This window comes from Hippichthys cyanospilos, chromosome 1, assembly GCF_059441005.1.
Source record: "Hippichthys cyanospilos isolate Australia breed blue-spotted pipefish chromosome 1, RoL_Hcya_1.0, whole genome shotgun sequence".
Lineage (NCBI taxonomy): Eukaryota > Metazoa > Chordata > Actinopteri > Syngnathiformes > Syngnathidae > Hippichthys > Hippichthys cyanospilos.
Genome location: NC_142369.1, coordinates 19297714 through 19320000, shown reverse-complemented (window position 1 = coordinate 19320000; position 22287 = coordinate 19297714). Strand labels below are relative to the sequence as shown.

The following is a 22287-nucleotide window of genomic DNA, read 5'->3' as shown; positions in this document are numbered from 1 at the left end:
ACTCAGGACGTCTGCTCCTCTCAGGTATGATTTATAAAAGAACTTGAAAACGACGCTGAAGTTGGCATCACGGGGGCGCTCCCGAGAATTCAGCTTTCCAGTCCACCTTAGAAGGTGAGTTTTCTTAAATGGCTCTCGTTTGACAGCTAGAAAGGTGTTAGATTAAGAATCAGGTGAGAAACATAATGCCTTTGTACTCTGATGGTGATGAGAGGCTGCTAAAAATGACCATCATCACCCAAAGTGAGCATGGCGTTTTCAATCAAAATGGCAATGCTGTGTATTGAAAAAAAAAAAACAAAAAAAAAACGCATTCCAATTTTCTTCAATCGGATTCTGCGAAATGGGTCTCACTTGACAGCTGGCAAGGTGTAGATCATAAAACGAGCAGCAGCAGCAGAACGTTTAAATCTGCTTAAATAATGCTACAGGGGTGAGAAAAGCAGACGCCTATGCCATACAAACATGTGGGAAACATTGTCATATAAAGGCAAGAAAGCGCACTTGCGGGTTTTAAGGTGCAATGGAAAGCTGAATTCTCGGGAGCACTCTCGTGAAGCAAACTAAGGCAAACTTACGGCTGGTATGGCAAAGCTCAGAATTTCACAAAAAATTAAGACCATTGAACCATTGTGTTTTTAGCAAGATACAGCTCAAATCATCTTTGCTTGATTGTAATGATCATTAAAACAATTCCAGCAATCCATATATACAGTACAAACCAACATTTCTGCCGTCAGTACAGTATTATCTACTTTGTTCATTAACTGGCTTTTTGCTTTCTGTGTTGGTTTTAAGCTACTTGACTTGAATATGTTTTGGCTTTGGGTATATGAACAACATATGATTCTCTCATAGTGGTACTGTTTGGCTTTAGGTAGTTTCTGTTAACAATGTGTGATCTTTCTGAAGTGCTGAGCCCAGGAAGAAGAAGAAAGTGGACCCCAGGAGAGAGCAGATGATGAAGGAGAGGCTGAAGAAGAAGTTGAAGAAGTTGGAGAAAGTTCCGCCTGAGCTGATTCCAATTGAGGACTTTGTCACACCAACCAAATGTTTGGATGAGACCAGGTGTAGTCTTATTTCTTCTGGCACCTCACTTTGCCTAACATTTACAAATTAGAAATCGGAGTAATTTTTCTCTTCATTAAAATATATTTGCATGACTTTGTTACTTTTGTTAATTATTTGGCTTTGTTCTGTACAAAAGGTATTGAACTAGTGATAGTTTAGGCAAAAATTTTTTTAATTTCTTATGGAAAGTTTGTTTTGAAATTTTAATTAAAACGCAACTCAACCGATCTTTTGATTGAGCCTTCACTGTACTCCCTGATACCGATTGTGACGTTCTTGAAAAGGGTCCGTTCGGGTCCCGGGCTGTCGTTTGAAGAAAGTGAAGACCGAGCTCTGCTGCTGAAGGAGTGGTCCCGATACAAGCATGTAATCACCTTCCCCTCAACCATCGCGAAAAAAACAATAAATAAAATCTGTGCAGTTTTCAGGCTACATGTGACATGTTTTTGCAGGAGCAGCACTTGGCTGAGATGCAGGCCATCGAGCTCGCCCTGGAAGCCCAGAAGGAAGCGCTGGATGAGCTCAAGGCAGAATCAGAGGAGCTTTACCAGGCAGCTCTGAAACCAGACCCCCTCTTGTTCCCATTCTCCCACGATGGCCCCGCTCACACCCCTCCAAAGACCAACTATGAAGCGCCCGATGGGAAGTACACAGACGTCACTAAAGTCTACACGCAGTGATGAGTGCATATTTTCTCTTCATGGAAAAGCAACAACTGCCATGAACTTTCAACTACTGGATCATCTGCAGTATATATAAAACATCAAGCAAACACCATTTAACGAGGTTGGAGTCGTTGACTTGTTACACATTGGTTTATTGCGTCGACTATAAAACACTGAAATGCTACACGTTGCAAAAAAGCAACAAAAAACAGCAATAATGATTAACCTGAATTCAATTCCTGAATATGTAGTCCTCAAACACACGTCAGTCAGTTGTGATATATACAGCGCAGCCCTGTGCACAGACAATAAATATCGTATAAATGTCATTAATCTGTGAATGCTCAAGAATCCTGAGGTTTGTCATGGTTGAGGGGCAGGTGCCAGTCGCTTGGTGGGTCTCGTCTCAGCTCCCAAACTGGGGGGAACTTCTTCTGCTCTGCTACTCGCTTCCTTTCGCTTGTCTGCAGCGCTTCCTGAAACACAGATGTTTCTCACTCATGTCCCAATTTTTTACTCTACTGAAGAGTAGCTTTAAGAATATCAAAACTTTTGTTCCTTTTTAGACAAGCCTTTAGCCTGTAATATACTGTGCATATCGTGCGTGTTGGGGGAAGCCAATCGCAGGGCACGCACACAAACATTCACACCTAAGGACAATTTAGAATGTCCAATACACCTGCCGTGCATCATTTTGGAGACTGGGAGGAAGCCAGAGTGCCCGGAGGGAACCCGCACGGGCTCGGGGAGAACATGCAAACTCCACACAGGAAGTCAGGAGCAAGGTGGATTTGAACTCGAGACCCTGAACTGTGAGCCAGACCTGCAAGCCACTCTTCCAGTGAGCCACCGTTAAACATTTAATTGTGAAGGCTTATGATTGTGGCCTGCTTGGCCATTTTGATAGTCAGCTAATATAGACACTTAAAGCATGTGTTTCCTTTATTACAAAACTTATATCAATGTTTTTGTGGCTCCTTTTATTGATTGTTGTTTCATTATTTTTTTCTCTTTCAACATTTTGACTCCTACAATATGATTGGTACATCTGTGGCATGATGGAGTGCCCTTTTTCCACCACAAAATAATTAGCACAATTTGTTGTTACCGTTTTTCGGGGGCCTGGAAGATAAATGGCATTTCCATTCATTTCAATGGAGGACATATGACCAGAGATAGGAGTGTGCTGAGTCACAAATGAGGTCAATAGAATTCACCAATACCCCAAGATACCACTACTATTCTATTTTCACATTCAAATGACCCCACACAAATGATATTTGTGCACCCAATAATAAAAAAAAGACACACTAACTCACCCAACACAGCCATTAATGGCTTGAATATAAAGAAACATGAGCAGCGAACATGAACTTGTATAAAATATTTTCACCTTCGCCTCAGCGCCCGAGTTCTGTTCGCACGCTTTACAGTTGTAGAAGTCCTCTTTCCACTGATGGCAGGATGGAGAAGTACCATAAGTGTAGTAATGATGGAAACGATTCCACAAAGTATTGCAGTGTATGTATTCACTCCAATAGTCGCTGCAGGCACGCGGTGTCTGCAAAACAAAATCAGGAAAGGGGATTATTTCTTTTTTAACTATTGCGTTGGTTGGATTAAGATTCATTGCTTGGACGATGAACAGCACTACCATAACTATTTATAGCAAAATTAATAGATAAAATCACCAGCAATACCAGTAGGCCTACATACGTTCGTAAATTAACTCTTAAATTAGAAGATTTTTTTTTAAACATGAATGGACACATTGAGATAAACAAGATGGAAAATCTATGTGGACAGTTGTCTTGAAATACACAGTAAAAGTAGTATTCACATCAAGAAGATATTTGACCACACAGGTTGTCGTAGCTGGTTGCTAACGTAACCATATCGGCAGTACGAACAATTAAGACGGTATCATAAACACTGGGCAGTATATTAAAACGTCCACCAAAGAATACCGCACACTCAATAAATAAACTCGAGAGTACATAATGTGTGTACTTTACCCTCCATTGTGTGTCTTCAGACCTCTCCATTGCTAGCTTGTCCTCCTAACGGTGGAGGCGTTCACGTACCTTTTTTTTTTTTTTTAAACAGCGTTGATAATTTCATGCCAGACTATAAAATTTCCTTTTTTTGCGAGTACATTTGATTAATTCTTTGGAAGCTGTCCAGATATCTATTTTTCCCATTTTATCCACTTGTCTTATATGATCGTATTCGGAACTAGTGTAGATGTACTGGAAGTTCTAGCTTTCTTGTACAAAATAAGGAAATATGATTAAGTCCCGCGGTTAAAGGGGGTATGTATTGTGCAAACATCAGATTGTAATCTTTGAAGAAAAGAGTGTTAGAATACAGAACTGGAGTTTAATTTTAAGTGTAGAAAGTCAAAATTCCCACACAACTAAACGCAATCCTGAAGAAGCTTTAGCTGACTACGGTGGCCGACCGTGTCAAACGTGCTACAACGGACACGACCGAGCCACAACTGTCAGAATGCTAAACGGATGCGGCGAGTAAACTAAACCAAAAACTGCGAACACATTAAAAGCACAACATGCACAAACTGCAAATGAAAACTGCTAAAATATTTAATGAAAAAAATGCTATCCATCAAATCAATCAAAAATGTACACGGAGGAATATTAAAAACACTAAAATGCGCCCCCACCTCCCCCAAAGAAGGGAAAAGCGCCACTGAGGTAAAACAGTGGTGACGCGAAAGCAGGTGGGAGTTGACCACTCAATCACAGCGAGGGTGCAAAAAAGAGCGATTTAGAAAAAGAGCGAGAGAAATAGAATGAGAGAGGATTTGCTCTCCACCTTCAAACTTTTCTTTCAGAACCTCTTAAATTCTGACACAATATATCAGTAGTATTTCACCGATGTGAAAGTGATACAGTCGCACTTAAAGGGACAGCGTATAATATTTTGACCGTTTTCATTAAAAAAAGGAATAAATTAAATAACTATACATTTCAAAAACTTGCAAATAAATGTGTTTTTAAAGCCCAACAGTATGTTTTCAATACAATGATAGTCTAGTTATCATTAAATTATATTATATATAGAAGTCAGTCATGCCTAATTATGCTTTATCATGACCACGTTTTTTTAACTTTATTTAACAGCAACAATGCACATAAACATTACAAAACATGAATGTAAAGTCTACCAGCAATACGACACTAAAGCATAAACGGTCATGAGGTAGCATATAAAGTAATGAAGGGTAGCAAAACAACCAAACCATAAAAATAAACACAATAAAGGAATTAAAAACAAACAAACATAAAATTGTACAAAGGAAAACAGCTCAAGGTCACCTCCTCAGAAGAGGCCACAGTCTCTGCACAATCCTCTAGTTCGAATAGCTTTGGGGTTCAATGAATAATGTATATCATTCAGATACATCAACAGTAATACTTTAAATACATCAAAATGTTATTATTGCCATCATTTTCCCTGGATCCCTTTGGTAATGACGTAAGAAATACAGTATGTATAATTGCAATCACTCTAATTCTAAATAGAGGATTTGCCATATTTTTCAAAGTGATATTGAGCTATAAAAAAAATCAAATTACTCCACGTTTTTACTAGTCATTTATTCTTTTATGAAAGAAGAAAAGAAACGGATTGTCATCCAGTGCAAAATAAATGCATGCCATCAATGTGCAAGCTATAATTATGACCTCATACAATGCAGTTCCACAATATATGTGTAGGATCCAAAATAAGATTCACAGTGGGCTTTCGATGACCACCTGCTTGGAAGTCTTTCGTCCGAGGATATATGGGCAGGTCATGCTGCATGGGAAAATCAACACGAAAATGTATTCAGGGAACGTGAAAGCAGGAAGCAGAAGAGCACAACAAGGAGGTCAGTTGGGCCGAGGTATTCTCTGAATGAGCTAAAATCACATTAGCAGAATAAAGGTTCCAATGTTCCAAGTTAGGTAAAAAAGGCATAAACAGCACAGTACAAGTAGTAGAGCACAAGTATGAACTTTAAGTGGGTGGGTTATGTACTATATGTACATATGAAGGTTACGTTATCAAAAAATTTGATGCGTAATGTTTGGGATGCAGTTTGTACAGACAAAGGGCAACTCTTTTTAAACGTGAGCCTGAGCAGAAAACACAGTTACTGAGTGTGTCCATCAATCTAAAAGAGTGGTTCCAAATAGACAATGGTCATTCCAGAATTGGAGGACATTTTACATCCCATCCATCAAATTGTAAATAATCCACATACAAAATCCTAAAACATGCAGCGTCTGAGTAAATGTACTTGTCCTAAAAAAAAAAAAAAAAAAAAAAAACCCTAGGAGAAAAGAATACTTGGAAATACTTTTAAAAACACCAAGTCACCCTGGAGTACATCCTAAAATAACATTTTTCTCATTCCACACCCTGATGTCCAAATTGAATCTCAAATGTAACAGTTCTAATGGAATTTAAACTTCGTTTTTTGGTATGGTTTGTTTAATTGCTGTGTCTTGCAACAGTGGGAACGTTTGTTTCAGGAAACGTAACGTATTTCAAATAATAATTATTATTAAATGTGTGTCCCACAACATGCATACATGTTTACGTCCGAGACATAGATTTGCTATAGTGAAGAGTCCCCTGTTGTGAAAAGTTTCTGGCTGCAAACATAATTTCGTTGTAGAGGAGTTCTACTGTAAACAGAATAAAATTGTATTTTTTTTAAGACTCTCTTTATTTACATAAGTATGTTTGTCCTCTCATTCAGCAGCATTAGAATAACATTAGCACAGACCTGCAACCTTGTTACTGTGATTTGAGTATATTCATTTGTTTGTTAAATCATGCCATAAACATTGTAGCCTTTTGCTGTAATCTAAATCACGCTATAAACATTGTAGCATTTTGCTGTAATCTGAACTAATCAAGACTGTGGTAATTAAATATCTTCATGAATGAATATGTTGCCGAAAATCAGAAAAATGAAGGTTTATTTTCCAAGAATTTTGAAGCACAAATATATATTAAGTCCGGAATGACCCATGATGTGAGAGTGCAAATAAATAGAAAGCTACAGAGCACAGCAAAACGACGGCCAAGCTTACGTCACCTAATTATAAAATATGTGGCAAAGAGGCCTGATCTAATAGTTCCCACCTTTTCCTTTTCTGCATCTGCTGAAGGGTTTCGGGGAACGGTCGCCTAAAACTCTCCGGCAGAAAGAACGTGGCCAGGACGGACAGGATGGCCAGAGTGCCCAAGGTGATGTACGGCAGATACTTGAAGTAGATGTCTGCGCGGCGCAGACGTGAAAAGTGCTCACAGAGTCAGTCAAAATGTCATACTAAACTTTTGGACCCAAGCTTAAGAATAGCGCTTACTCATCTGAATAAGAAAAGGCGCAACGCAGCTTCCTATTCGCGACACCATGACACAGGTCCCGGACGCCGTGTTCCTCAGGCCCGTCGGATACAGCTCGGCCGTGAAGGCGAAGAGCAGCGAGGTTCCCGCCGTGACGGCAAACTTACCCGTCATCTCCAAGGCCACGGCCAGGCCCAGAATACCTGAGGGAGAGGCAAACGTCATCTGACCAAGGTTTTGAAGTGCGACTTGGCACAAAACGGCTCAGGAAGCACTACCGGTTTTGAATCGGGCCACAATTTAAGATGATCAGTGAGCCAGATGGCTGAAGGAGCCTTGATGGATTTTAGGGCTGCAACTAATGATTACTTGAATCGATTATTCTGTTGATTATTTTATCAATTCATCTGTTTGTTTGTTTTATTAAAGAGAAGATCGTTTATCGTATTGAAAATGAAAAAACAACATTTTTATTCATTGTTTTCTGCTTTGGTCGGTAACATTAGAACGTTTGCAAAAAAGTAAAAGCAAATGTTTTGGAATGTTTTATTTTCAATACAATGGTAGTCTGCTTTGTTGCAGGACTAAGAAAATCGGAGAATATTTCAAGTTTATAAACTGAAATTCTGTGCTTTTGGACATATGTAAATCTCTTCCTAAAAGATGTACATCTCTTCTTAAATGATGATGAAAATATTGATTGATTTATTTGGTTTATTTGATTGATAATCAAAAAACCATCGCACCTCTACTGGATTTTGCGTATCTACGCACCAGTACCAGATGTTCAAAGACAGAATGGCTGACCGAGCCCTACTTGTTTTCAACTACGTCCCGCCACAAAATGGCTGGCTGAGACCAATACTCCTTGGCTGAAAGTGCCCTAGTGGTTCTGTCCGACGCTCCAACACAAAATGGCTGACTAAGGCCGAATGGATTTGATCCGAGGTGATTTCCGTTTCAAACCCGAAGGCCTCTTCTCGTTACGAATTCTTTAGCTTTGTTGTGCCACTCACTCGGAGGCACCAGCTGGATGGAAAAAAGCGCCAGGCCCACAATGAGGAAGACGCCCATCACGGAGAAGCGTCGCGGCAGATATCGGATGGCCAGGCTGCAGCTCATGTATGCCGGCACCTCCACCACGGCCGATAGGAAGCAGCTGATGTATGGATCAGAGTGGAGCTGCGATGTGTTCAAGCACAGGCCGTAGTAGCAGATACTCAGCGTGAACCTGTCAACAAGCCATGGTTTTGATGGCTGTTCTTTTTCAAGTCAAGTCAATTTTGTTCATAAAGCACATTTAAAAAGACAAAGTGCTGTACAATAAATGTGCAAATACAAACAAACAAAAAAAAATCATAAAACACATGAACAGATAGGCGGGCAGCTGCGTTTTGAACCAGCTGAAGCCGGCTGATTGAGGACTGGTCGAGGCCAACGAGCGAGGAGTTGCAGTAAGCTAACCTTGATGGAATGAAGCAATGAATAACATGCTCCAAATATGCCTGTGTGAGAAGTCTTGGAAGCCGGAAGCAGCTGGAAGAATCTGGTTTTAACAACAGAGCTGATGTGTTTGTCGAATTTGAAATCAGTCCAGTAGGAAACCAAGGTTTCAAACGGTTTCAGTGCAAGTTTTAGTGCTGAGGGGACCCAGGGTCTTGGTGATAGAGCTTGGGCGATGTGGCCAAAAGTGATGACTTGTTTTTACTGTCATTAAGGTTGAGAAAATTGGCCTTCATCCAGGCTTTGAAGTAGCTCAAGCAATCAAATAAAGACTGCATCGAGCCCTGGGTGGAGGTTCTTATGGGCAGGTAGATTTGAACACTATCTGCAAAACGGTGGAAGGGAATGTTGTACTCGGACAAAATAGAGCCCAGTGGTAAGACGTAAAGGAGGAAACGGGTGGGGCCAAGAATAGAATCTTGGGGGACTCCACAAGCAAGAGGGGCTGGAGAGGAGAAGAAAGCCCCTAAGTTGACGCAAAAGGATCTGTCTGACATGCTTTTCAAGTCTTCCTAGCAGGATGGCGTGATCCACAGTGCAAAAGCAGCTGTTAAGTCAAGGAGGACTAGTTTAGAGGGGATAGAGTCCCGGGGGCAATTTGTAGGTCGTAAGTGCTTGATCACGTCTACAAGGGCTGCAAGTGATGTAGGCTCGAAAGAGTCAAGGGTAGAAATTTCTTGCAGGGAGCAGTCGAATACTCAATAGGTGAAGCTGTGCGGGGATATATGACAGAGTTAAGCGTATTGAAAAGAAACTGTGGCTTATGGCAGGTTGTTGTTTCAACATTGCTTATTAATTGTGCTTTGGCAAATTTCGCCACATGCTGGTAGTCTCCTAAGCATCCGCGGAGGATGTTCTGGGAGACGTGGAAACCGTCCTTCTTCCACCGCTGCTCAGCGCGCCTGAGCACACGAGTCTTGTCATTCAACCAGGGTTCAGGCAGAACTTTTGGGTGCTTCGCCCTGAGTGGAGCTACATCTAAAATCTCAGTGACGATTCAAATCAGAGATAAGCTCGTCAACACTAAGTTACACTGGCAATCCAGTGTGTGAAAAAAAAGTCATGAAAAATGTAAGCGAAATGGGAGGCAGTCGAAGAGTTAATCGAACGTGCTGGCCTCGCATGTGCATGAGCTGTAGTTCTCAAGGAAGGAACCGAGAGCGGAAAGACAATCGGTTGATGGGTGTGAACTCACCACACCCAGCAGAGAAGGATGGTCGTAAGGGCAACGCTTTTTTTCTTCACCAGGTCCACAACATTGTAGCGCTCCACCGGCTTCTCTTCATTCGCCTACATTATGCAAAGACTGTTAGCATGCTAACCACCATGCTAACGAACATGCATTATTTTACCATTTCTGGCAGTGGCATTTTCCAAAATTAATACCTTTCTTAGATGCTAGTTTAGTTTCTAGTGACTCATCCACCTCAACTAGCATTTTCTACCATGAAAAACTTTATTATCGGTGTTCTTAGCCTCTCTTCTGCCTAGAATACTATGTAGCTGTTATCGCTCGGTCTGGTTAGCTACTCAAATCTCATCTACCGCTTACATCTTTTAATTGCTCAGCTTAATTTTTGGAGTCGTTTGGGCCTCTTTTTTTTTCAAACAGCTCTCCTATTGGTTTCGCTGATGACATTTCTAGACACAAAAGTCCAACTTGCATGCACCTTGTAATCACCAAAAATCTTCTCGGGTGCGACCAATCGATTCATCTTAGCGGCTTCCCTCAAGATGGCCTCGGCTTCCGTCACTCGGCCTTGAGACAGTAGCCACATGGGAGACTCCGGGAGGATCCTATCACATACACACCCCATGGATGGCAAGTAGCAGAAGCTTTTTCTGGTGTCTGTAATTTACCTTGGCATTTATCCCTCTAACGATCTCTCACCGGTCCTTACATTAAAAAAAAGATCTGTAATTCGTACTCTTTACTTTCTCAAAAGTGTCACCTGGGCTCTCTCGCTATAGGGAGAACAAAGAGTATCCTAGCACATGGACGTTAAACTGGAAATGAAGGACAGTAATAAATGCCATCAGCATTTTTGCCACCTCTGGCTTGACAAAACAAACGAGACAGCAGGTCAGTCTTGTCCCTGTAATGTCTTTGTGCCTACCACCACAGGGGCATATAGACGAATCCAGGCAGCGCAATGGCCAGCAGCAGTGTCTTCCAGCTCCGGAGATAATAAGCAAAGAGCGGCAGTGTCATGTAGCCCACGGCAAAGCCCAGGCACACGCCTGTCGATGAATAAGCCACCCGAGCATTGCCCGTAAGAATTTCTGTGCCTATAAGACCGAAAAAAGAAAAAACAACTTGTTTATATTTGGTGTCATGTAAATGGGTTTGTCAAATATTCTAGGCTCATGAGAGAGCATTTTTTTTTTTGCCGACAGGGTTTCCTGATTTCTGAAGTCTGTGCTTGTTCTCACAACCTCTACATCTAATCAAAAGAATGGCACAATTCCAAAGGCCCTAAACTGTAATCATTACCTTTTATGTTATGTCGCAGGTCAAGCTGACCTGTTGGTAAAATCTAGACTGGACTAAACTTAATTTGCTGGCCTCCATTTTATTTGTTCTTTTTTTCATTCTGTATTGCATTGCGTTATATGACATTTTTTGATAATGAAATGAGAGCAGGTCAGAGTGACTCATTAAGATATGAAGAAACCACACCCAGCAAAAGTATTAAGCCTATGCTAAATAGGACCAGCCTTGATGTTGCTGAATGCCTGCTGGCCAAAAAACCTGTCATTCTTCATCTATTTCTGAGAGCAGGTTTATGCAAACTACTCTTTGGCGCTCTCATGTCTACTAGTGAGTTCCAATCAGGCTTTCGGCGACAAATGATATTATCCTGAATAAAGGTACAAGACAGTCTTTGTTATGCTAGACTTGAGTGCAGTTTTTTTACACTGACAACCATGTGATCTTTTTACTGAGATTTAAAAACTTGGTGGGAATTCTGAGTCCTGTTTAGATGACAATACGTATTTTTTGGGGGGGTTGAAATCATTAATTGTGTCTGGTTCCACAGAGGATATAATATTGGGACTCCTATCATTTATTTAAACGCTTCAATGAGGCCAGCTAACATGCAGCTAGCATATAAAGTGCAGTAATGAGACCAATTAGTATTTGTTCAAATGAGCTGTACATATATAAAAATAAAAAGTCTTCATTTTGCACCGAAACTGTACTGTTAAAAAAAAATTATATATATATATATATATATATATATATATATATATATATATATATATATATATATATGTACCCAGCACATAGCAGGCCAAATAGTTGGAGATACTGCCCAAACCGTTGCAGAATAAAAGAAAGGAGAACACCTCCCAGGTTGGCGCAGCGACCTGCGCCAGTGAGAACACTGCCTGAATGAGTATGGTAGCAAACAGCAGTGGCTTACGGCCAAACCTATGGGGGAAAAAAAAAAGTCGCTTAACATCACCTGCTAACTTGTTCTTATAAATTCATCAGTCCCAGTAGGTACCTGTCAGCAAGCACTCCAGAAAAAAAGGATCCCACCAAGACCCCCAGGAAGAAAATGGTGGCGGTTAAGGGCTGTTTCCAACGCTGGTCACATACCAAGTCAAACTGAAAGTGCATAATTGACAGCTTGACGAGACAATTTGAGCTTAAAAAAACACATTTTTATTTTGAAATCATAAAACGGCTTCAAAGGATGATTTTCAATTAAGCCTAGGTTCAATCCTAGGCCCCCATACTGTTTAATCTTTTCTTGTGCAAAGTATAAACACCCCCCTTTTTTTTTTGCGATCCACAATAAACTACAGAAGCTGCAAAACAACATTTTTAGTCATTTCCTGGTCTGCATGAAATGCAAAACAGAACCGTGAGACCAAAGATCAACTATGAAAGCTTCAAGAACGTTTTAATTGATTTTGATCCAAACAAATGTTATTTAATGGGGAAAAAAAAGACCTGTGAAACCACAGTAGACTGGTAGACCTCGGTTCCATAGATCCAACCGTCAGCGCAGTCTTCTTGCGCCAGGCAACTCAGGTTGACATCGCGGCCTGGCAGCAGCCCGCTGGCCGAAAAGTTGCGGAGCACATCCAATCGGTAGCGGCGGCAGCGGCTCGGCTGCAGTTCCCCATCGTGTACCTTTGGCAGTACACAAGTGAAAGCCCCAAGGTGTTTTATGTGAATGCTGACATGAGGGTTCATCCAACGTAGCTTGTTGTAAAAAATGCATCGTGGAAAGTGTCATTTTAAGAGAAGACAAGCGTTCATAAAACACTGTTAATGTTTTGGATAATGCTGAGGGTGACTTAACGTTCATATGTGTTTACACAGGCAAAATGTAAGCGCATGTAAAGGCTGAGAAAACGCAAATCAACCATAGATTGTGTTCCCATCTCAATTTTGTGAATGTTGAGAATTGGGCACACTAAAAACATGCAATACTTCCTGAAATCAAAATGTATGATGTTGAGAGAAGAACAGTCATATCAAAACAGTGTGTGCCAGGCGGACTCAAAGCAAAGGTCATTTCAATGCTGAAAGATAAGCGCTCATTCTTGGTTTTTAATGTGAAGTGCTGAGAGGAAAACATTCCTACTTTAACAACATTCATCAATATGATTGACATTCCTTCATACTTTTGCATGAATCCTATTTATATATATATATATATATATATATATATATATATATATATATATATATATATATATATATATATATATATATATATTCGTTTGCTTGGGGACAAAAGCATTTTCCATCAAATGCATCCTGCAAAAAAAAAAAAAAAAAAAATGTGTGGAGAGAAATAAGCATAGATACCATAACAGTCAAATATTTGCGTTGTTTGCTATTGCTTTTAATGTCTGCAGAAGAATAAGCATTCATTTATGTGAATGCTGAGATGGCCATTTATCTCCTTTATCACTTCCGTTATTTGTCAAAACGCCAAAAGTTGTTTACGTGCTATGAGGGAAGTACTCGGATTATTCCTAAAATTGTAGCAGATTTTTTTTCTTCCCTTTTTAATGAATGCTGAGCAATGACAATGCAGACGGTAGTGTACCTCCAGTGGGACGGCAGCTTCTTGCCACTCCTGGCTGAGGTTGGCCTCTGGGATCCGACATCGGTGCTGGGGCGTGTCGGTGATGAACACCAGCGAGAAGGATCCTGTACCGTTGGGCAATATGGTGGAGCAGAGCAGGAGGAAAACCATAATCTGGAAGCGACCCCACGTTCCAAGGAAGGCCACGCTGCTGTCGTAATCTTGCATGCTTCGTGTCCTTGTGAACTCTATCTAAACGTGCAGCTGACAAATTGCAAGGTTTTGTTTTTGTTTTTTGTTTTTTACAGGAGGTAAGACTGACACTCCCTGAGGACTTCAGGGTTTGGACAACCTACCTGACGACCCTCCCCCTTCCTGCAGCACATTGAGAAGCCTTATATTCATTCTTTGCATTTATGTTTGAACGCCCAACAGGTTTAAAGTTAAATGGAGCACAGGTTTGACGACATCTCACCTAAACCCAGTGTTTAACTTTTTTTCTTTGCAAAGTCCCCCTTGGAAAGAGGAAACTTTTGTGCCCCTTACTCACCATGCTGAAATAGGGTTATTATCTATATACGTTGTTTACCTAAAGTTCTATCCTTTTAAACATCAAGAAAGGAAAAAAAACAACAATATAAACTTTCAAACTTTCAAAAACTAGTAAATCTTATTTACAGAATTAATAAGCTTATCAGTTAGCCTAAAATAGAAAAAAAATAACCAAGCTCGTCAAATGAAAAAACATGGTCAAGGACTGGCTTAACCTATGCTAGAAAGTGTGCATGTTTTGATTGATTTTAATGATTGATTCATGCACTTAGGCAAGAAGCATGTTCTTTTCTATGATCTCTGTATGTATGTATATACGTATGTATACAGTAGAGACGGACGGACTGACGGACATAGATAGATAGATAGAGATAGAGAGAGATAGAGAGATAGAGATAGAGAGAGATAGAGAGAGAGAGAGAGAGAGAGAGAGATAGATAGATAGATAGATAGATAGATAGATAGATAGATAGATAGATAGATAGATAGATAGATAGATAGATAGATAGATAGATAGATAGATAGATAGATAGATAGATAGATAGATAGATAGATAGATATCGACTGTATTCATTTATCCAACGAGTAATAATCAACCCCTTTGGGCAAAACCTCCCTAAACAACATTTTGCTTATTTATAATAGTATCCGAAGTTAAAATGACCTAACCTTGTAAAAGGAAGATATGACTGAACAATACGTACTCTCTCAACGAAAACGTTTCAAATGCAGCCTGCTGCTAGGTAACGTATGAACATGAACTTGGTGAAATATTGCTGAAGTCTTGGTAAAGTCTGAAGTGATATTTTATGGAGTAATACAGGATGTACAAATCAATATCAAAGATGGCCAAAACATGATTAAATATTAAGAATCAGTGACGGCATCCAATATCGAATATTCAAAGTCAACATACACCTAACACGAATGGGGTCTACGCAGCAAAAGCACGAATGATGCAAATAAGAAAAAAAGCCAACACACTATTGCACACTGAAAAACACTAAATAACTGCAAAACGCTACAAATAAAATTATAACGACGCAAATAAAACATTAAAAAACGCTAATAGATGTTGCATTCACTAAAGCAACGTAGGCAGCAAAATTGCAAAGCACAAAACAATTGCAAAAACAAAAACACAGTTATAAAACTGCATGTTACGTGTATTTTTTGAATGCAGAAAGTTCGTGCACAACAGACTATAGTCAAGCCGCTAGAGAGCGTCAAGAGACCAGTAACTTGAGAACAGATCCTTCAAGCAGACCCGATGATCGAATGACTTTCGAGGTATGCCTTATATTCCTTTTTTTTTTTAACATTTGTATTCGTATGTTTCACTGTTACAGGAGAATATCGTTGCGTGGCCCATGACGTGTTGATTTATAAGGACATGTAAATAACTCGAAATTACAGGACGGTGGTGAATCTCACGTGAGAGAAGATAAGGGAAACATAAAAAAAAAAAACTAAGCACCTATGACGATTATAAAGTTAGCAGGTTAGTTGTTTTTTAGACTTCTTTGCGTATGAAGTAAAACCAATATACACAATCCACTCTTATCTTTGCAGTTTTGTCAATTGCGGTTTTGTTACTTGCAGCTTTTTTGTTTTGCAATTGTTTTTTTTTTTCGTTTGCAGTAATATTCTCTCGGTTTTCTCATTTGCATTATTTCAGATTTTTTTCAGCATGGTTTCTTTTGCCTGTAAAGAGTAAGATGGCCGTTTGCCCCCATCAGCCAGCTCAGCCAGAAAGGGCTCAGGCAAAGTTCGATTTCAAATTAGTGTGCGAGCTGCTTTCAAATGAACCAGTTGCTGGCTGTGACATATTACTCACAACTGGCCGGATTTTTTTTTCCTAGATGTAAGCTCTTTTGTGCCCGCATACTGCTCAACTAATAAATATTGGGGCTGTTGTCCCAGTCAGAGTGGAGATGCCACCAACATTACATCTTTGCATTAAAACAATTCTGAACTATAAGAATAAAACCGCCTTTCTTCGTGGCACATTCATTCATTTCATTAATATCAGTTGGACGTTGCAGTTTATGAGCATGATAAAAAAAAAAAAACGGTTACCACCTTTAGTCCTTTAATCTGTCTATAAATAAGGGAAAAGAAAATGCTTGTAGGGCTCTACAATAATTCAGGAAAAACACATTAAAAAAAACACATCTCATTATTATTATAAACCATTTCCAAAAATATTGCACCCATTTTGTCACAGTAATGGGCCAATGACAAAGTAATATGTATGAAGTGGACTGACTGTAGCTTTTTAACAATGGAAATAGAGCAGAAAAACGTCATTTTCAAGTAAGAGGCAATTCAATGTATCCGAATAAAGATGCTTCAAAAGTGAATCTTGGTCATGTTTTGGTAAAATTATTCAAAGCAACCACTAACACATTTGGGAGTACAAAAATCGCTTCAGGCAGCATTTTAAGGATCTCATCTTCAATTGAGAAAAGGGAAGGGGGAAAAAGGAAACTGCCTCAGCTCTAAGTACAGGCCCACCTCCACACCACAACTTGCAATTTCAAAGTATTTGAGACGTCAACATCCCCAGTTCACCTGAAAGATTTTTTACTTTGCAGGTGTAGGTGTTGCGTGTCTGTTTGTGCACACGAGCCAACAAGTCGCTTCCTTGCCGGGCCCGTCACGGCTTGCGGCCCTTTTTGCGTAATGATTGTCCTTCTCCCGAGAAGGCGATAAATCTGTTCATGGCGTCGTCCTAGTGAAAAAAGCAAAAGGCTTTCATTGCGAAACCCTGAAATAAAATTCACATTCTAACCGTCGCGCGAAAGACTTACGTCCTCGGGCATTCTTCTCGGCTGTGGCCTCGAATTTCGGATGAACGTGATCCGGCCGATTTTAAAGTCGTAGTTGGGGATACCTCTACAACAAAACAATGAATTTTAATTGGTTTATCCACTCACTAATATCGACGATGTCCCAAGAAATAATTAGTCGAATTGAAGAGCACTTTTGAGCCACAAATGTTGCCAGGATCTATCACCATGCAGTCTCCTCACAATCACAATCAACTATCAATATACATGTTGCAGAAACAAATACGGTATAACCTATATACAATTATCCTAACAGTCTGCGATTGGCAAAGTGCATAGATTTGAATAAACTGCCACCATCCACATTGAAAGCGATGTGTTTGCACCTTATTATGTCGCTGGGGCCAAGAGGCGCAGGGCTGGGCTCGATCCCTTTGGTTTTACCGTCCAAGCGATTGCCAGAGCCAGTGAAGGCCTGAGGAGGACACGCACGATGTCGTTCTTATGAAGACGTGAAAACAAGTGACATCATCAAACCCCGTTACTCACTCGGAAGCGTGTGTCCATATCGGCGTAGGCGCTCGGATCAGCATCCTCCTCCTAAGAAGGTTAAAAAAAAAAAATTAAAAATCACCATTTCCTAGCAAATAAAAAACGACAAGCAGGCAGGTTCAAATGTGGCACATACGGCTGGTTCTTCCTGGTTCTGAGGCCGGCGTTCAGGCTCTTTGTAACCCAGCGGTGCATCAAAATCGACCTGGGAGGTCACACAAATTCCAAGTGAAACCAAAGCGCATCCTAATCACAGCTCAAGCGAATCACAGGCCAAATGGAAAATCATACTTACGTTCATGTCACACTCAATGATAGATACTGCTTTGGCTGGCTTGGTCTCCATTACTCGTAGCTCATAAATCTAAACAAAAACGCCTTTGTTATTGGGGAGGTTTTACTACCCCGGACACACGCACGTGACCAAAATATCTTGAGAAAACACTGATACCATCGAACAAAAACATCATATTTACACAGAAGCTTGGTTTGTAATTAGAATTTACATGACCAGGATCTCAGTCATATTCAGACTCAAAATAAAAGTCACTACACCACATGGACGTTTTTTTGTTTTGGTTTTGCTCAGTCAGAAACGTAATCATTTGGCGCCATCTTGTGGAATCTTGGTGTTTTGTTAGGTTGAAATCATTGCAGAGTTTTTCACGTCTGCTCTGTCCGGTTTCGTTGAAAGCTCCAAGTATGCAACACAAAACTTGTCAAAGCAGAGTGTTCTGCTGGGTTGGTCAAGCTAGTATATTAACAATTACTACAGATAAGGCCCATGTGAATTTGGGTCAACGACGGACAACAGTTTATGTAACATGTTGAAAATGATGTACAATCTAGATACGTACATGGAATTGATGCCTCCGGTGGTGTGCATTGGTATTTGTAGATTTTCGCAAATTGCGATGTGCCTCAGTCCTAGTTCACTGTACATGAACTAATTAAGAATATTACCCAGGTTATATATTAATGACCGAGTTACACACACATTACATTCCTTTTCGCATAACCCCTCTGATTCACCACATCAGCTATTCAACACAGAGAACGTGCGGAGGATTGGAATATTCTACATGCCTGCCTCATCACAATGATGTCCTTGTAGATGTAGTTGTGTGTACCTTTTCATTATAGTTGATGGCTATGACATCACCGGTGGTCAGGCACGCAAAGTTCCGCAAAGCGTTCTCCAGGCTGAGGCAAAGCAAAAATCCTTGTAAAGACACATTACATAGCACTACGGTATGTTGAAAAAGATCTGCTGAGTGTTGCGCAGCATTATCCCTTACACTGCTTTGGGGTTTGTAATGTCCAAAAAGTCAGGACTCTGCGGCTGAAACTTGGAGTAGGTGGCCACCATGAGGTTACCGCTCTCCACCTGGACCAGACCACCTTCCTCCAGCAGCAGATTCTGCATCATCTGAGGAGCACATCGAGATCCCTCTTTAGAGCGTATGCTAGGAAGGCATTTAGATGAACTAAAAACTTTCAACTGTGGTCCTGCGAGGTCGCTTTCTTTGCAGCATTCTGCATTTCATGAAAATTCTTAATGTGTCTCACCCAGTGTGGCAAATAACAGATTCCCTCATCCGCCACAAATTCCAGAACACCACAGTGCGTCATTCTGTCTGAGTTCTTGTTGATCAGCTTGAAAAGCATCGGATAGGTGATATTAAGTCTGCCTGTGCAGGTGCATAACATACAGAGAGTTAGCGAAGGATGTATTACTAAATCATACATGACCATTTGGAAAAGCGGTTAACAACTTACTGAGCTGGTCGAGCGCTGAAGGTGGCATGATGACTGAGGGCCAAAACACATACGAACACACATGAATAAAACGTTTACATGGTATTAATATATACTGTAAAGTGGACATGAAAAAAATGAACAATTCACAACGTTTTCCACAGATGATATATACCCTTTGATTTTAAAAATCCTGCACGTTAGAGGGTGTACACACTCTAAAATTTGAGATGAATTGGGTAGTATTTTCATAACTATGCTATGACCAAAATGGTCACGGCTTTCAGGATTATCTCAACATTGCTGAAAGAAATGTGCAAGGAACTTTCACACAAACAATGACAAGAGCAATGTTGTGAGAAATATCAAAAATGTGAAAAATATTTTAGCCCCCAAATACAACATTTTTAATATAATATAAATATTGTAAACAAAACCAATCTGTTTGCCGTTGTTCCTTCTTTCCGACACAAAATACTAAATGTATGGTAAAACTCTAACATTTCTATGATGGTTTACTATAAACCCCATAACCCTTCAACTTTGTCTGAAATGAATACCTTATTCAACAATTTACATTTGGCATCTCTCTATTTTCAATGTGTTTTTGGGTTACAATGAGCCCAACTCACATTAATGTAAAGCATATTAAAGAAGCACAGGGTTCACCTGCGCAAATGTTCGGTTGACGCCATACTTATCTTGGGCTGTTTTATATTGATGGTCCAGAATTATTTAGCGACAAAACAACTATTGGAATTATGGATTCACTGCTCTGTTGTTGCAGTTTTTCTCAGTTTTTGATGGGCCGTTCCCAGCATTCTACAGTACAATTCCAATCATGTTTGAGAAACTGAATGAAAGGGATATGTACATTTTTACGTGTGTAAGACTTAATTCTTAAGCCTTTCGCTGTCCGTCGCTTGCTGGAATAGTTTTACAATCTGTAATGTATCTGGCTTTCACTGTCATTCGCTTGTATTATTACATTTCCAATTTGTTTGTTTTTCGTTGACTGCAAACGACAAATAACATATATCGACTGAAGCCTCTTTGAAGTCTTCAAAATTTTGAAACAAAGTATCACTGCAGTTTTTTACTGGCAACTTTATGTGTTTAACCCACACATGGAATATTAGACAAATCTGACGCTTCCTCGTGAGCTGGATGTTGCTTACTTTTGCCTCCCTTTTCTACGTCGGAGCGGTCGTTCGGACCAGCCAGCATCGATACAGAATAGCATCGGTACTGAGTGGAAAAGCGGTTCTGGAAGCCACGGGACATCGGATGATCGAAGACGCGGAAGGAATACTGTGAAAGATAAACAAAGTTGTTAGGAACCGCAACACGTTGTCGTGGAAGAAAGAAAAAAATGGTGGTTTGTTCGCGTTAAGTTTCATGATGACGGTGCGTGTTGTTGTTCGAAGAGGGAGCTAGCGTAACAGCTCCGAGTTTTAACAGTTTGGGCGGCTCCGTCAGCGGCGAAAGATGAAAGCATCTGTGATTTACCATGTCGACGTGATCGTCTTTGTTCCCTCGAAGCCCCCCCAAACAAGAATACGAGCTTGCGTTTGGCTATTTTGACATCTACATAGAAGTCGAGCGCTTTCCACTGTTGTCTTCCGCCTAAACCGGAAGTGCATGTGACGTATAGCTCAGTGGTCCCCAACCCCCGGTCCGCGGACCGGTACCGGTCCGTGGATCAACTGGACCGCGTGGGCTGCACTCGAAATAATGTTTTGGAGATGATTTTGGAACGAGGAGAAAAAGCGGAGAGTTCTGTATTGTAGTCAATTGAGTTCGCGTGACTGGGCGCGAATGCACGTCGGGCGACGCGAATGGAGCGAAGCGAATGGCCGCGCGCGGTCACGAGAAGTGACATTTCGCCTTTCGCGTGAGTTATTATTATTATTATGTATTTATTTTTTACTTTTTGCGCGTTTCGCGTCGCGGCAGCCAATCAACTTCGGGAACGTTCAACGACTCACGCAGGGGGCAGGAATGAATCATGGCGGCCGCTTTGCGGTCACCGGGAGCGATCCAACTCGGCCAGCTGAGCTTTCAATACAAAACCGAGCCAAGCAAGGGCAAGGGCACTCACCTGGCTTGTAGAAAGGCGGAAGCGAGAACTTGGGACAACTGGTATGTGCAGCGTTTGCTTCACTTAACAGCTGTTGAACCGTAGTTACTGTGCTAAGCAGCACAATATTTAGCACGGTCTCAGCCACTTGATTGCGACATTGAAACTTTTATTTTTTGGCAGGCGAGTATTGCCGCAAAGAATAAACTTGCTGTCTGTGAAAATATTGGCTCTGTCACATCCCAGAAAAGTGAAAGTTCTCAGCAATGCTCTTCTTTCCGGATCTACCGTAAAGTGCACAGCAAGCTCGCTCCACTCCCCTCCCCTCCCCTCCCCTCCCCTCCCCTCCCCTCTCCTCTCCTCGCGCGACAAAAAAAAAGTGGACAAAAAGTACAACAGCGACAGAAAGCCCCGCAAATGAGCATAGCGATTCGGCGTTCGGTGTGCACGTAGCATAACAGTTCATACGTTTGTGATGTGGTTTTTAGAGCAGCCCCCCCCGCGCCGTCCCGCAATATAAATCTAAGGCGTTGACTGGTCCGCGGTGATCTATAGCTGACGGAAAAGGGCCCATCCAGTCGTCAGGACGTGTAGCATCACGCTAAGCTTGTTTTTTTTTATTACTTTTTTTTACCCACAATCAATAAAGTTACTGTGGATCTAACACCCATCTACAATTCCAATTCTCCGAATAACGTAGACTGAAAGTACAAGTCCGAATATTGTGCAATACCCCTTTGATAAGTTGAGAACACAATAAGGTGATCAAAGAGATTGAATACAATCATTTACCATTTATGTGATCTGTATCACGTTCAACTCAACTTTAAGTCTTCTAAACTGTCTTCAACGGTAAAAATCAGTGACTTTTACCGCCCTTTTAAACTAATACCAAC

General features: G+C 40.7%; 4 protein-coding genes across 4 annotated transcripts in view; 1 reads left to right on the top strand and 3 right to left on the bottom strand.

The window, feature by feature from the left end:
• The window catches only part of mrpl40 (mitochondrial ribosomal protein L40), a 3028-nt gene extending 325 nt beyond the window's left edge, over nucleotides 1-2703 (top strand). Inside the window, exons 2-5 of the mRNA XM_088426087.1 lie at nucleotides 1-24; nucleotides 913-1068; nucleotides 1356-1437; nucleotides 1524-2703. The exon at nucleotides 1-24 is cut by the window's left edge and continues 57 nt beyond it. Coding sequence (XP_088282213.1) covers nucleotides 1-24; nucleotides 913-1068; nucleotides 1356-1437; nucleotides 1524-1751 — 490 coding nt within the window. The 3' untranslated portion in view covers nucleotides 1752-2703. The remainder of the gene's footprint in view (nucleotides 25-912; nucleotides 1069-1355; nucleotides 1438-1523) is intronic.
• Nucleotides 1864-3910, bottom strand: c1h22orf39 (chromosome 1 C22orf39 homolog). Its single transcript, XM_088426098.1, has 3 exons — nucleotides 3752-3910; nucleotides 3130-3297; nucleotides 1864-2212 (listed from the first exon to the last, which is right to left on the bottom strand). Exons 1-3 carry the CDS (start codon nucleotides 3779-3781, stop codon nucleotides 2081-2083), a joined length of 330 nt encoding a protein of 109 aa, XP_088282224.1. The 5' UTR covers nucleotides 3782-3910; the 3' UTR covers nucleotides 1864-2080.
• A 1158-nt stretch (nucleotides 3911-5068) lies between these two features.
• Nucleotides 5069-13941, bottom strand: LOC148429572 (organic cation/carnitine transporter 2-like). The gene is made up of 11 exons (XM_088416606.1): nucleotides 13679-13941; nucleotides 12568-12750; nucleotides 12116-12219; nucleotides 11885-12039; nucleotides 10721-10892; nucleotides 10274-10400; nucleotides 9799-9893; nucleotides 8117-8331; nucleotides 7121-7303; nucleotides 6897-7032; nucleotides 5069-5558 (listed from the first exon to the last, which is right to left on the bottom strand). The coding sequence occupies exons 1-11, from the start codon at nucleotides 13883-13885 to the stop codon at nucleotides 5492-5494; spliced, it is 1644 nt and encodes a 547-aa protein (XP_088272732.1). The 5' UTR covers nucleotides 13886-13941; the 3' UTR covers nucleotides 5069-5491.
• A 2343-nt stretch (nucleotides 13942-16284) lies between these two features.
• On the bottom strand, nucleotides 16285-20971 carry ufd1l (ubiquitin recognition factor in ER associated degradation 1). Its single transcript, XM_088433152.1, has 12 exons — nucleotides 20821-20971; nucleotides 20490-20622; nucleotides 19333-19365; nucleotides 19123-19244; nucleotides 18852-18982; nucleotides 18684-18756; nucleotides 17849-17917; nucleotides 17690-17758; nucleotides 17551-17601; nucleotides 17388-17476; nucleotides 17023-17107; nucleotides 16285-16943 (listed from the first exon to the last, which is right to left on the bottom strand). Exons 1-12 carry the CDS (start codon nucleotides 20821-20823, stop codon nucleotides 16869-16871), a joined length of 933 nt encoding a protein of 310 aa, XP_088289278.1. The 5' UTR covers nucleotides 20824-20971; the 3' UTR covers nucleotides 16285-16868.
• Nucleotides 20972-22287: the final 1316 nt, after the last annotated feature.